The 14,451-nt window shown below is 30.9% G+C and overlaps 1 protein-coding gene across 1 annotated transcript in view; it reads right to left on the bottom strand.

Annotated features, from left to right (window-relative positions):
• LOC142318221 (uncharacterized) overlaps positions 1–14,451 on the bottom strand; it is a 98,707-nt gene that overhangs the window by 43,281 nt on the left and 40,975 nt on the right. Inside the window, exons 6-8 of the mRNA XM_075354785.1 lie at positions 11,528–11,692; positions 8,064–8,143; positions 5,663–5,778 (exon numbers count right to left, since the gene is read on the bottom strand). Coding sequence (XP_075210900.1) covers positions 5,663–5,778; positions 8,064–8,143; positions 11,528–11,692 — 361 coding nt within the window. The remainder of the gene's footprint in view (positions 1–5,662; positions 5,779–8,063; positions 8,144–11,527; positions 11,693–14,451) is intronic.

Below are 14,451 nucleotides of genomic sequence, written 5' to 3'. Positions count from 1 at the left end.
TAATCAAGTAGATCTTTTAGCTCCAAACTCATGGAGATTTCCTGCATCATTGCAGATGCAATATAAAATTTATTCCATAATCTCATTTCCTGTTGCTGAAGTAGATGATATGGCTGTGGTCTCCATGGTCAAATACCGCAAACTGGTGTTCTTTGTATTTTTTTTTACTGATGTTTCACCAGTTGTCATTTTGGTTGTGGTGGATGATGAAAGTATAAGTCCATTTTTCATCATCTGGTTCTATTTCTTCTCCTTCTCCTCCATCATCATTATTAGTTAGTTCCTGGTCTGTCTTGTCTGTGTTTCCATCTATGATGTCTGTATCTCTTATCTTGGTAATGTATTTTTAGTTTTTTCCCTATTAGTACCTTTTCTCTTTCTCTGAGTTTTTGTTCTTTTTGGGGAGCAAGGTTGTTCTCTACTGGTGATGGGCTGTAATTGTTTATCATGAGATATACTGTAATTGTGTTGTAAATGAACCTCCATGGCAGAAGTGCATTGTCTATTTGTTATATTGTCATTGCTTCTGTTCATAATTTCATTATTGCAATTATCACTTCCTGTTTTGTTGTCATCCAGTAGCATTGGATTTCTGTTCATTTGTGTCCCAACTGGATCCATATTCTCCTTACTGTGTAATTGGCTTCCAATATGCTTGACCATATCATCTCTTGTATAATCTGAAAACTGCAAGTAGATAACCTGCCCACTCTGTTCCTCCAATTGTTTGAAAAAGGAATCGAGTTCCCATAGCAAATCCAGAGTAAATTGATGACTGTGAGTTTCCCTATTATTTATTACTTTGATGTCATCTAGTTGTTGTTGAATTATTGCCAGTTTCTTCTTTTACACTTTCAGCAGTCGCATATCTTCTTGAAGCAATGTAGATCAATGTTCTGTTCTTGTTCGTTATTATTAGGTATTGTCCTTTTTCACTCATTCGGTTCGGCCATGCCCATAGTTTTGTCAGGTTCATCATTTTGTCTAAAATATTTTGAAGTCATTGCCTATCTTCTTAATCTTGTCATTCTGTTTTTTCTTCTTCATTGAGATGTTGTTTTAAGTTGCTGAATATTTTGTCTTTAATTTGTCATATGATCTGCTATCTGGTTGTTGTAATTGATTTGATCTTAATGGCGTCTATCACCCATTAATAGATTATTAAGACAAAGAAGCAACTAAAGGTGAATGCATAAACAAAGTTCAATAACAATAATAATATTAGGCCAATCTATATACAAAAATTTCATACATGAATAAACTTGCTATTACACAAAACGTTTGGTGGAAGAGATATATATTATATGATCAGTAAATCAGTAAAATAAGGGCGACATGAAATCTGTGTCATTATAGTTAGGTGAGAAAGCGAAGAAATCCTATTCATTCTACATGTTACTTTGCAACAATCATTACATATAATGGATAAGATTCTATATATTAATAGTAATGTTACTAGTAACTAAAATGTAATTACAGTATTTTATTATGATTTTAGTATGATGTGAAATCTATCACAAAGTGCAAACTACTAATTTTAAGTTCTTAACAGTACTATGGAATTCAAATTTCCATTCAAACTTACATATTTATAAGTTTCATGATGTAGATTAAAGCTTAAAAAAGTTCTCATGGTCATTCTAACTCTTGTATGTGTTTTTTAGTTTTCTTATGACATTAAAAAATAGATTTCACTGTACACAAAATTAAAAAGTGGTTTGTGGAGGTAGGCAATTAAATAATTTAAAATCTTTAGTATAAACTTTTGTTTTTTAAGATGAATATAGTTAAGGGTATGAACTAAAATTCAGTTTTTTAGTATTATATTAAAAATAATTGTAATTTCCTTTTTCAATGGCAATTAATCTTTGCTAGAAAATAAAACAAGGTAAAAAGGTAGCTTGTAAAAAGTTGTAGCTTTTAAAATGTAAATCCTTTTTAGGTAATTATAAGGTAGATAAAAAGGATTAATTGTAATAGATAATTGTTATATTTGATCAGCTGGATATTATTTTTAATTAGTGAATAAATATGAATTCAAGAAAAGAAGAGGCACAAATGGTGAAATTGAGCTAGCTAGGAACTACTGATGAGAAGTATTTAAAAATGACATAAAATAATTAATTGTGTTTTACAGGTATGGAAATAACATTCAATCTGATACATAGAATAAAAAGCCAAAAAAAAATGCTGGCTTAGTCAAAAACATATGTACTGGTTGTAGTACATAAACCTTGAAATCAAGGATCAGGCACAATATTTTTTTGTCAGAATCCTGGCGAGATAAGATTGGTACTACCACTTAAGCTAGAGTATTTGGATAAAGGGATTTAATACCTTGTTGAAATAAATACTTCATTTCAGAGGGTAAATTTTTTCCCTCTGTAAATACCAAGCCATCTACAAATATTGGAGCAGGGACCTCAAGTACAACAGAAGAGGAGTTAGAAGGCTATTTAAAAGAATAAACACTGTGTAATGATTAAGGGAAGACAATCAGGTTCTTTCACATTATAACAAAGATACTCAGTAAAAAAAAAAGGATCTTGAAGTCCTTCTACAGGGAGTTAAGATTTTTATATGTAGCAATGTGGCTCCAGAAACTCTTTATCCACAATCTTTTCCCTGTCTGGAAAATATTAGTACCTTTATTAGAGAGAAGATGGCATCTATAAAACTGGATAGGATTTGGAGATCCTTCTGAGAACTCATTTCCCTCAATTACATATTTAACAATGATGTAATGGGTCATGTTGATTTCAACAAATAGGTGGTGATGAATTTCAGATGGTCTGTTACTAAACAATAATAATACCAGACTAAATTTAAATGAAATGGAACCATTGAAATTGATTCATTTAAATCTCCAGGAGGTACATAATATTTTTCGTATTATTGCAGAAGAAGTTTGCTACACTGTGGACTTACTTTAGAATTGGCTGCATTCATGAAGGTTGACAATACTCATTAACACAGATATATATATATATGTGTGTGTGTGTGTGTGTGTGTGTGTGTGTGTGTGTGTGTGTGTGTGTGTGTGTGTGTGCGTGTGTGTGTGTGTGTGTGTGTGTGTGTGTGTGTGTGTGTGTGTGTGTGTGTGTGTGTGCATGTGCCTGATTTTTACCTAATCAAGATTAAATTGACTGTTCTGCCCTTAACCTCTTTAGACCCATCACTCTTTTACTGCTTGTTTTGAAATTGCTTACGACATAAATGGAATATTACATGGAATGTAGGAGATATTGTCATTTTATCTTTACATCACAAACAGTTTGCTGACTTGTTAGGGAAATGTTTGAAAGACAGCATTTTGTCACTTTATTAGGAGGATTGATGACATCCTGAGTAACAGGGACTGGACATAAGTATTCTATTTCTTGGCATCCCTTTCATCTCTTGATAGAATCCAATTTCTGTTCTTAAAATCCCTTCCCTATAACCCATCAGCCTTAACCTTTGGGTTTCCTCTTTTCTTCACACCATCAAAAATCCCTTGAAATCATATTAGGAGTAGATTTTCTCTTCTGAGGAGTATTCCTTATCCAATTTGAACTGTTTGAAATAACCTTCTTATTTTTCTAATAATGAATGGGATTTACAGCTTCAGCTAGATACTAATAAACACTAAACAATATATAGTGAAACTGCACCTGGTGTTTAACTACAGTAACATATGGAAACCAGTTAAATGTGGTTTCAGATATTAGCATTTATCATTAATTCAACTTTCAGAATGCTACTAAATATTCCAAATGTTGTAAATATGAACGGTTGTAAAAGATGTGTTGTTTAAGTATGTTGCCCAGAACGACTTTTCCCATCTTTAACTCATTTTAATATTATTTCACTTCTAAATTTACAGTTAATCTGTACCATTTACCTCCTCCAAAAATGTTTTTCTTACTCCTGTATAACATTCTTTGTCTCTCTTTTAAACTGAAATCAATCTACTAGTCCAGCCAAACATTGATACTTTTAAAGCACACATGGTTTCACATATGCTGACTAGTAGAAGAGTTAGCAAGCTGGTTTCTAAATCATTTGGTCTTAGATTTGACTTTTAGCAGGGATAGTTTTTTCACTTATTATTTCATCAACCTAGACTTCCTTATTAAATTATGAGTAAAATATATCATACAATTTACATCATATACACCTACCTGTGCAAGCACATCCCTACTTTCAAAAGGAATCTACTTTCTTAACAAAAGATAAATTTGTTGCTTTCTATACTTGTTACAACTTTTCTTATGACCTTGAAACCTTGAATAATGCTATTTACTCTAGTACAAAAGATCCTAGCTAGAGTTGCTTTTGCCAAGAGAAATGATTTTCGCTGTACTATAACTAGTCCTTGAGGTGAAAAAGACAACAGGAAACCATTTCATTCCTCACTTTTTGTAGTAAGCATGGCATAGATTACTTGTTTTTGACAATAAGCAACTATATCATTTTTAGTGATTGGTGAACTGTATCTAGTTGCCTGCAACTGTAAGGTTAAGACATTTAAACATAGATAACTATACATTATTTTTCTGAAAATAAGCCTACAATTTTGAAAAATGGGATATTATTAACTAGTGAATAATATAAAACTATAAAGATATAGTAGTAAATTATCAACCATCATATTCAGGAATGAACAATGAAAACTAATGCTTTATCTTCCATGTCTTTGTATGTTAAGTGCTTTAAACAACTGTATAGTTGCAGGCAACCTGATGTGACACTAGTGACTTCTAAAATTAAAGTTGAAAATACTCCACAATTAACAAGAATCAGATAGTTCGAAAATTTGCTTTATTAACAATAATTCAGAATATTTGCCATCAAATAAAAGTAAATCTTACCTAATATTTAAAAATTTTTTTTAATAAGTTTTTGATTATTATTCCTAGAATACGAAAATTAAACATCCATTTTTCCTAAATTTTATCAAAGATAAAAGATATCTCTATGATGTCAAAATTTTCTTACTACAGGTCCAATTTGAGTTTCAACTTATATTAGAGAAATGGATTGAAGCAAGACAGCAAGCCCACAGTGGCAGATTTAGTAAATTATTTTTAAGAATGGTGTATTTCATTTGGACTGTTTACTTTTTTTTTAAATTAAAAACCTAGATCAACTTTATTTTTAAATGTTGGACTTAGTTTTCCTTTGCATTTTAAATGTTGATTTTTGTTTATTAATTAGTTTTTATATATTTTATTTTTTTTTGTATTTATATTTCTTTTTAATTAATGCCTTAATACTACTAATGATTATTGTCTGGTAATAGAAATGCACATCTATTTCTTAATTTTAATTTCTTGTAAAGAATCTTAAGTGTTATCTTGGCTATTTTATTTCAATAACAATTTTCCTAGCTCTTTTTCTGTAATGCATTATGATTAACAAACCAGAATGAAGATCACATATTATACAATGTTAGGTTCCAGACTAAATAGAAAATGAAGTAACTGTAAAAAATTTTCAAATTAATTTTTTTCTTCCATTACTTAATCACAATATTTTATTTTTACTTCTATTCAAATAATCAACATAAGTAAAGCTTTAATTTAAGATCTTTCAGAACACCAAATATGACACCATTATAGAAATACAAATGATCTTCAAGTAGAGTATAATTATAAAGTACATACCAATAAATGCATACCATTAGTGGTGAAATGTTGTTGCATAATGTGAGAAAGTGCATGGAAATCGTCTTCTAATTTTGATTGAGAATCTCCCAACTTTTTAATATAATTATCATCAACAGTAGGTATATTGCTGGAATTATAAATAAACAAATTACTAAGATGAACATAAATTAAGAGGTAAAGATAGATTAAACAAAATAATAGTAACGTTATATAAGTAAATCTCAAAAATACTAATTTATAAACAGATTTATTTTGTATGTATATATATATATATATATATATATATGTTATCTGCCTAAAAATTGGTTTGTAGCTCACACTAGCTAAAATCATAAAGGAACTTTTAAAATAGGTTTATGAACTAACAAGTATCTTGCTTCCAGTCTAAAAGATTGGTAAAACTACTTAATTAAGGAAAAAAGACGGGTGCAAAGAGGAGCCTCCAAAATTAGTTAAGTAAACTTATTTTGTTCAGTTTGACAGAATGCTTGTCCAATTTGGATTTTAAACTAAAGGGATCTTATGTTGTTATGACATGAAACTCATATATAGAAAACCTCTAGGTACTCCTAGATTATAATCTTTCACATACTTCCATCCCAGATAGATACTACCTACCAAAAGATTCATAAGTAGCAGTTCAGCCCCTACCCCTATCCACTTTCTGCTTTAATCCCAGAAGTGGTTACAAATTATGAAACATCACTAGACCTCAGTAGGGATTACGATGGTATTGGAAGTCAATAGGGCAATTCAAGTTTCCCTGTGGTACTGAAAAGATCAGATGGTAATGATGGTACATAAAGAAAAAAATTAAAATGTGTGGCTTGTATCTGGAACTCATACCCAAATATTCCTTCCTCCTATGTCAGAAAAAAAGTTAGTCTACACACTCTTTTTTTAGTAAAACATCTAAACATTTGTATTATGTTTAGAAATTCATCCATAGATTCCAATTCACATTAATCTTCTAAAGACATTTTACTGTCAAAATTATTTTAAACAACTCCAGTTACAAATGAATCACCATGGCCATGCATATCTTCAGACTTTCTGTAATTGCTAATTTTACACACATGCTTGCAATTTTTCTTCCAACTTTCTGCAGTAATTATAGAATATTTTTCAATACGCTTGTTTCACATTACTGACATTTTAATTGGTATTTTTATAATAATCCAGTTTTCTACTTCAGCCCATATCAGTTTTATGGGATTGAGCTCAAGGTGGTACAGAGGAAATCTCTAAACAGAATGATGCCATGTTCAATTAAAAGTTATCTTCATTATTTTTGTTGTAGTTCTCTACTAAACTTATTAAGCCTTTTTTTTATATTCTGTTAAATGGCTACCACATTGTCAGTATGTTTGGAACAGAACCATGTCACTAGGTGCAAGATCAATAATATAACTATGAACCTTTAGAGATCAAAACACAAGTCATATCTTCTTCAGATGAATACATTTATCTCTCAGTGGGAGCATGTAACCATGGTTGTAAAGAATCATCCATTGAAAGTACTGGCCTATCTCGAACTTGGCATTTTTTTATTCTTTTAAAAAAAATAAAACCTGATTTCTAGTATGTTTGTATGTTAATGTTTCTCACTTAAAACTGATGTCAATCCTTCATCATTTACCTACCAAAATCCCATCTCAAGTAAAATTTTTCAGAGGGTAAATTTCCCTCCTATAAGACTCCACCATGATTTAATTTGAATCTAATTTCATTAAAAACTGAATGTACTTTACTTTCATATAAAAAGTATTAACAGACCAATAAATGATGGCAAAGGAATCTTCATCAGTCACAGTATCAGAACTCCTTTTTTCTTAGAAATGCTCAATGATGTTCATCCACAAATCTCTACTTCTTTCAATTTTCTTAATTCATCATACAGAAGTTGATGAATTCCAGCTGCAAGTGCAGTTCTCTCAATATTTTTTTAAAAATTTACTTGCTACTGTTATTTTTGCCATGTAGTCTTATATTGGAAAACACTTCACTAGTAACTACGTAGAATACAGCTACCCAGTTTTGGCACACTGAGTAAAGAAGTAAATACATAAAAATCTAAAACAAAATTTAAGTTGTCTATTACTAAGTTACATACTACACTCTGGAAATTTTTAATTTTTAAATTGTGTATTCTGGAATACACAATTTAAAAAAAAAGTAAATACCTGTACAATAAATGGTATTTTATAATTAAAGTATATATTTATAAAGTATATATTTTCATATGTTTATCAAGTAAATCAAAGGATATATATCTGAATAGAAATAAAATAATTATTCTTTTTAGTTTTTCTTTACAAATTCCATGAAAACCCTGTTTTACATTCCAATTTACCTGACACAATGTAATGTATAAAATACATGAAAAAAATATAGTATTAAAAATTAACTTACATTGTTTTCTCTTTTATTTCTTTTATTGCAGATTGAAACCTGTTTTGATTTCTGCAAATATTATCAATTATAGATTTCATCTATTTTCAACAAAACACATAAAATTGTATTAAAATTCATAAAATTATAATGCTGCAAAGTTTATAACATAATTATATTTATAATAATTATGGTTAACATATTTAGGATATTAAGGGTATAATATTTTAACTGGATCCTAAAAAGGAAAATTTTACTCTAATATAAAATAACAGTTAGCATTGTCAATGAATGATAATGCCACAATTCATAACCATTGTGACAAGTTAAACAAGTGTGATCAAACGTGTTGAGGTTGACTCTATCACATCAAGATAGAAACCAAATTGATGGTAGAACAATACCCAGAACTCCAAAATTTACTACTAACCACTAAGAGTTCACTCTAGCTCATTGGCTGTTTTTCTAAATACGGCTGAAATTATGTACAGAGTCAGTCAAAAGTTTAAGGACATCCCCTAAATTACACATCACTGCTTCCTGTCCTTATACTTTTGCTAAACGCTTGGCTAGACATTAGCCAAATAACCCTTAAAAAAATTACTCTAGAATGGATACAGCCAGACTAATGAATTTTGGTATATGTATAGATTTTTAGGAAAGGCACCTTAGGCCAATCTCTTTTTTTAAAACACATGTGAGATATTGGTCACAGCCCTGAATGCATCTTTTTTTCAGCTCTTGTTGCACAAAAAGATGCTGTTCTTCTACCTTTGTTCAAGTTCATTATTGGCCCCACATTAATGTCATCTGGGAAGTTGATAACACTGGCTAAACATCTGATTCCCACCACTTTTCATTACTTGCTGCCAATCTTACTATAAGTGTGCTTTTGTTTTCTTTGCTTAGAAATTTAAAAATCAGCTGAAAGTCAGTGAATACTAATGTGAATGACAGATTGTGGGGGGATGTGGAAAAGTGACTGAAGCTATAGACAGATTGAAAAAACACTTAGAGTTCTGAAATCTGTGTGGAACAGATGATAAAAAAAATTTATAACAACTGGTACTGTCTAAACTAACCTCAATAAGAACTGACCATAAAATAGTAAGCATAAGTAAACAAGATCATAGAGGTAGTTAACCTGATCTTTTTGTGAAAGTTAGGAATAGTTAGAACATTAACATCAGTGCTGAAACTCTAGGCTGTTGTCTGAGAAATGCTGAATTGATGTCTCATGTAGCCTTGCATAGACCTCTGCTTAGTGAACAAACTACAAAAAAGACCAATGAGATGGTGAAACTGGAGAAAGAGATGTGTAACTGGATGAAAAAAGCCTGGGAAAGATGTGTTTTTTTCAGATTCAAACTGTATCCAAGATTGCAAGTGAAGGTTAGGCACAATTGAACAAAATATTTTCTGCCATCCTGCACTGCACCTGCTGCCAAGCTGGAGATGAAGCAATAATTTGAAGTTCCATAACCTATGAAGGACCTGCAGAACTATACATTATTGATGTATCAGTCAATAGCCAGAGATATGCGCAAATGCTGATGAAAGTAATGGTTCCTTCAGCGCCTACGCTAATAGGAGAGATTATCTTTTCCAGCAAGATAACACTCTCAAGTCGCTTTATGGCAGACTGTTTCAAAGACAAGGGTATTGAACTGCTACCCTCATGCCAGCACACTTGTCGTACACCTTAATCCCATAGAGATTATGACAGTCATGTTGGCCAAGAGAAAGCCCAAATCAAAGGAAGATATGAAGCAGAATATTGCTAAGCTGTGGTGTCAACAAATGAAGGATGCTGACCAACTCAATGCCAGATCGTGTGAAGGTGGTCTAAAGAGCCAATGGAGGGTACATTGATTACCAACTGTAAAATGTTTTTTTTTTTTGAAAAAGTTTTAAATAAATGTACTTTGAGAAAACTCAAATTTTCTTGTTTTTTTCATGGTGTCCTTAAACTTTTGACAGACACTGTACTCTAAAAGTTGTTCAGTTAATAAGCATGACTCAAGGTTAAGTCCAATTAAAATATGCTCACTTTTAACTGAACATGAGTGCCCATGCTATCTATACACGTCTGAGATTTAATTAGCCTTTCAGAACTGGACTAGAAGCTGTAGTTTTTTTAACAGTCTATTGTAAGGTTTTTTAAAATCATTTTTGACATTATATTCATCAAAAGTACACATTTTAAGCTAAGGAACTCCAAAAAGGACTTGCAGTTCTATTAAACAAATAATTTTTTTTATTTGGTACATAATACAATTTATAAAAATCATGTCAGAAACAAAAATACATAATAAAACTGAAATGTACAATACAATTTTTACTTAATGTAATCTATATTAATTTTGTTTCTTGTACTGGTTAACCAATGGGATTCATTCACTTCTTTTCACCAAATTTTAATGAAAATATTTATTTTTGAAATATATGTATTTGAAAAAGAATGTTATAATTTTTGGATGAAATTTATGGAAGATGTATAAATAGCTTTACAGACATAACTGTTTGACAAATTCATTGAATGTAAAAAATAAATTTTTCTGTTGTTTTAACTATATTTCCTTATAACTGGTATAATTTAATTTTTTTTTTCATCTTGCATATTTCAAAAGCTTACAAACTACTTTTTATTTAACTTTTTCTTAATGCATATGGTAGGAAAGTGAAGCTTTTTACAGTTTGTTTGAGCTTACTCCCAGGAGATAAGTAAAACAAAGAGATGAAAAAGAAACAACTTGACTTACTCCAGATTTACCTTAAAGATAAAACACAAATTGGAATGTGCTATTCAATTTTTTTATCACATTTTCCAAAACTCCATAGGTAAGTGAATACAGATGAACATATACATTTTTTTTTAGTTTATAATTTTTGTTTTTGTACTTTTAGAAACAATTTTTTTTTAATTTTTTTAAAACTTTATAATCCATTAATCATTTTAACATCTGAAAAGATTATTAAATGTGTAAATGGAATAAAGAAAGATTCCATTTCTAATCAGAGAAAAGGTAGCTGTTTCAGTTTGTATTGTTTTGGAAATGCATCATACACATCTGATCTAGTAACCGTTTACATAACATTATACTTCCACTGAAATTGCCTTTCTATTACTGCACCAGCTGAAAAATATCTCTTCACTTAAGTCTACAGAAGAAGTTTAACAATTTGAATCATTAAAACAAGGTTGCAATCTACACATGGCCTATCTAGTCTATTATGCTACCCAAGTTTTACCCAATATTTATCTCTACCCATAGAGATTTTAATTTTTTAAATTAAGTTTTTTAAATTGAAGTACCCATATGAATAAGGTCTTCATCAAAGGTCTTTTTAACATACAAAGGGATCATACTAAAACATTTTAGTATTTTGGTTTCCTGGTTACTCTAGAAAAAAGTTTAAATTAATAAAAATTAAAGGATTTTACATTTTATGCTTGCATTTATAGAAAATATTCAAATATATACCTTATCACTTCCTTCTTCAAGTGCCGTGACTCTTTTTAATAATGCTGTATTATTTACCATATCCAATATTGGTTTACTATCTGGCCGAGCTTTTAAACTGTCAATGATTTCTTTTGTTTGTGGCAATAGAGAGATAGCATCAACATGCGATGATAACCTCTTTACCTGATTAAAAATTGATTTCAATAATTGTTGAAACAGTTAAAAAGATTTTAAAAATATTTTTATATATACTGTAACTAGGTTAGTAAAATCAAATTTAAATGTAGTAATAGTAGCAGGAAAAATATATATATAGACAATCAAAATTAAACTATAGAACTTTTTATCTGTAAACTTACAATCTATAAAATTCATGGTTAACATTCTACATTTTGTAACTAAAATTATCAGGCAACATGGTGCAATACTTATTTTTTGTGGATGAATTAACCCAGTAATCTAGGAATTGACTTCTGTTAATGCTAATGTAATTAAGACTTATTGGACACTACATTTTCAAAAAATAAAGTGATGAAAATGCCCAAAGATCTATTAAACCATTTCCTGTAGAATACTTTTTTTTTAGATTGTACAATTAATAAAATTGTTACAATAATCGTAGTATGAACATTAACATATATTCATTCCATTAACATGTATTCTCTCATGTAAAATGAGAGAAAGGTTAGGTTTTTGTAGAATCTTATTTCTTTTGCTATTTTAAAAAATATTCACTTTCAATTCATGCCATAATTTTGCATGCCAGTAGCCTTTTAGTCTTCAGAGTTATAAAATTATAACTTACATTAAAGAATAAAAAGCTAGCTTGATTTATTTTAATCACTATTATTAAAAAAATAATTTTTAATTAAAAAGCCAAATGATTTTTACACTGAAGTGGATTAAAATTTTCTTAATAGACCAACAACATCAGAAAAACCAGTATGCTTTTTATGCACCTTCAAGCCATACTCATCATCAATTCAACCAAATTTTACAGCTTATGATTTATATTGTAGAGGATGTTCCTCTGGGAGTCTATAAATAATGTAATAATCATTAAAAATATTATACATGAAGGTGTTATTTTGTACAAAACTGGATTTTATTTAGTAATCATGTTATTGTCCAGACTTCCAATTTTATTATTTCTTCTAATGTGTTTTATTTAAGTGTCAGAGGCCTTTTATACCCTGTTACGTGTTATGAGTGTTTAAATGTTTCACAATTTATTTTTGTGATTTTAAATAAAATGTAAGAGCCCTTTACACACTTACATCTGATGAAGCTGGTGGTGATTTAAACTCTGTTTTAAAGAATGTGAAAAGGATTAATGATTGTAGATGTCAATGCCCACGTAGTATAAAAAAATTAAAATAAAATAATATATAATACCCAAGTGCCCTATTTGCAAACTGCAGGTGACACAGTGTTCTTAACTGGATGAAGTTTATTGTTGATGACAGCATTCCATCTACTTTGTCACTCATCACAACCCACCCTCTTAAAAAAACAGACAAGATCATCAGAAACAATGCAATTAGTGAAAGGAGACTGGTAATAAGTCTCTTTTGCTGCACTATCCCAGCATCTAGAGCAGTTAAATGTATGGTCTAGAATAATAGGTGATGCAGTTCTTGGACTAATTGTTATTAAAGGAACTTAAAGGAAAAATTTTTTTAGAAAATGAATTTTATTTCATGTAATTGTATAAATGTTGCCATTTTAGGATACATACATTATAGTTTATTTTTTAAAGATGACATCTTCCAGGTGACCAGTTCTTCTGTTATAGCAGGTCTACTGTGGAACACTTTGCTTATAAAGTGACCCCACAAAAAGTAATCGCAAGCTGAGAGATCAGGCGATCTGGGAGGCCATCTAATGTCACCATATCGTGAAATGACACGTTGTCCAAACAATCGGCGTACAGCTATGCTATTCGTGCAGCATGTGACATTGCTCCGTCTTGTTGAAATTAGGCTGTGTTAAGAATTGGTGGAAATCTCTTTTGTTGTTCCACAACAAAGGTTTCAAGCATGGCTACGTAACGAGCCGACGTCAATGTAATCGTAAGCCCGTTGTCATAACACCGTAAGATGACATAGCACACCACACGGTCACTTTCTGGCTGTGCAACGGACGCTGGTGTAGCTGCATAGGATTTTCTTGTGCCCAGTATCTGAAATTTTGCTTGTTAACAAATCCACTGAGGTGGAAATGCGCTTCGTCTGACATCGACAGTTCGTGAACAAACTCTTCGTTATCATTTATATTCTGAAGCATTACATTACAGAATTGTGCTCGCACAACTGCATCGTTCGGTTTCAGTTCCTGGACGATCTACAACTTGTATGGATGGTATTGCAAGTCCTTCACTAACATTTTCTTCAAACACTTGAACTATGCAATTGTAAAGATGCTGAGAGACGACGGATTGACTGATGTGTACTTCGTGTGACAGCATCTTGTAAAGCTTGAACATTCTGTAGTGTACGGACGGTTCACTCACGGCCTGGAGGTTTATTTTTCATTGCCGAACCAGTTTCCTCAAAATTAGATATCCATGTTTTAATTGCATGTGCTGATGGAACACGGTCGTGCCGTCCCAGATTAAAATGATGGCGAAATTCTCTACGCGCTCCCTCCACACTGTCATTGTTTTTGTAAAACGCTTTGATAGCAAATGCACATTGCGCACCACTCCAAGGATCCATGACAACTAAATGGCAGGTTAGGTTAGAGAGGCTGGCTCCACTTATCAAGTGGTACCAATCGCCCACGGCTACCAACACAACTTTCAAAATTTCCCGTTTCTTTGAATCACCCTGTATTATTACTTTGCTGAACGAGCAGATGATTCCATCTCTCAACAATTTGATAGAGATAGCTTGTTGACCAGACAACCTTTGTATATGAGAGACGTGTTTTTCCACATAGAT

This window comes from Lycorma delicatula, chromosome 1 (genome assembly GCF_047948215.1).
Source record: "Lycorma delicatula isolate Av1 chromosome 1, ASM4794821v1, whole genome shotgun sequence".
NCBI classification, from domain to species: domain Eukaryota; kingdom Metazoa; phylum Arthropoda; class Insecta; order Hemiptera; family Fulgoridae; genus Lycorma; species Lycorma delicatula.
This window is presented reverse-complemented; position numbering and strand designations above follow the sequence as displayed.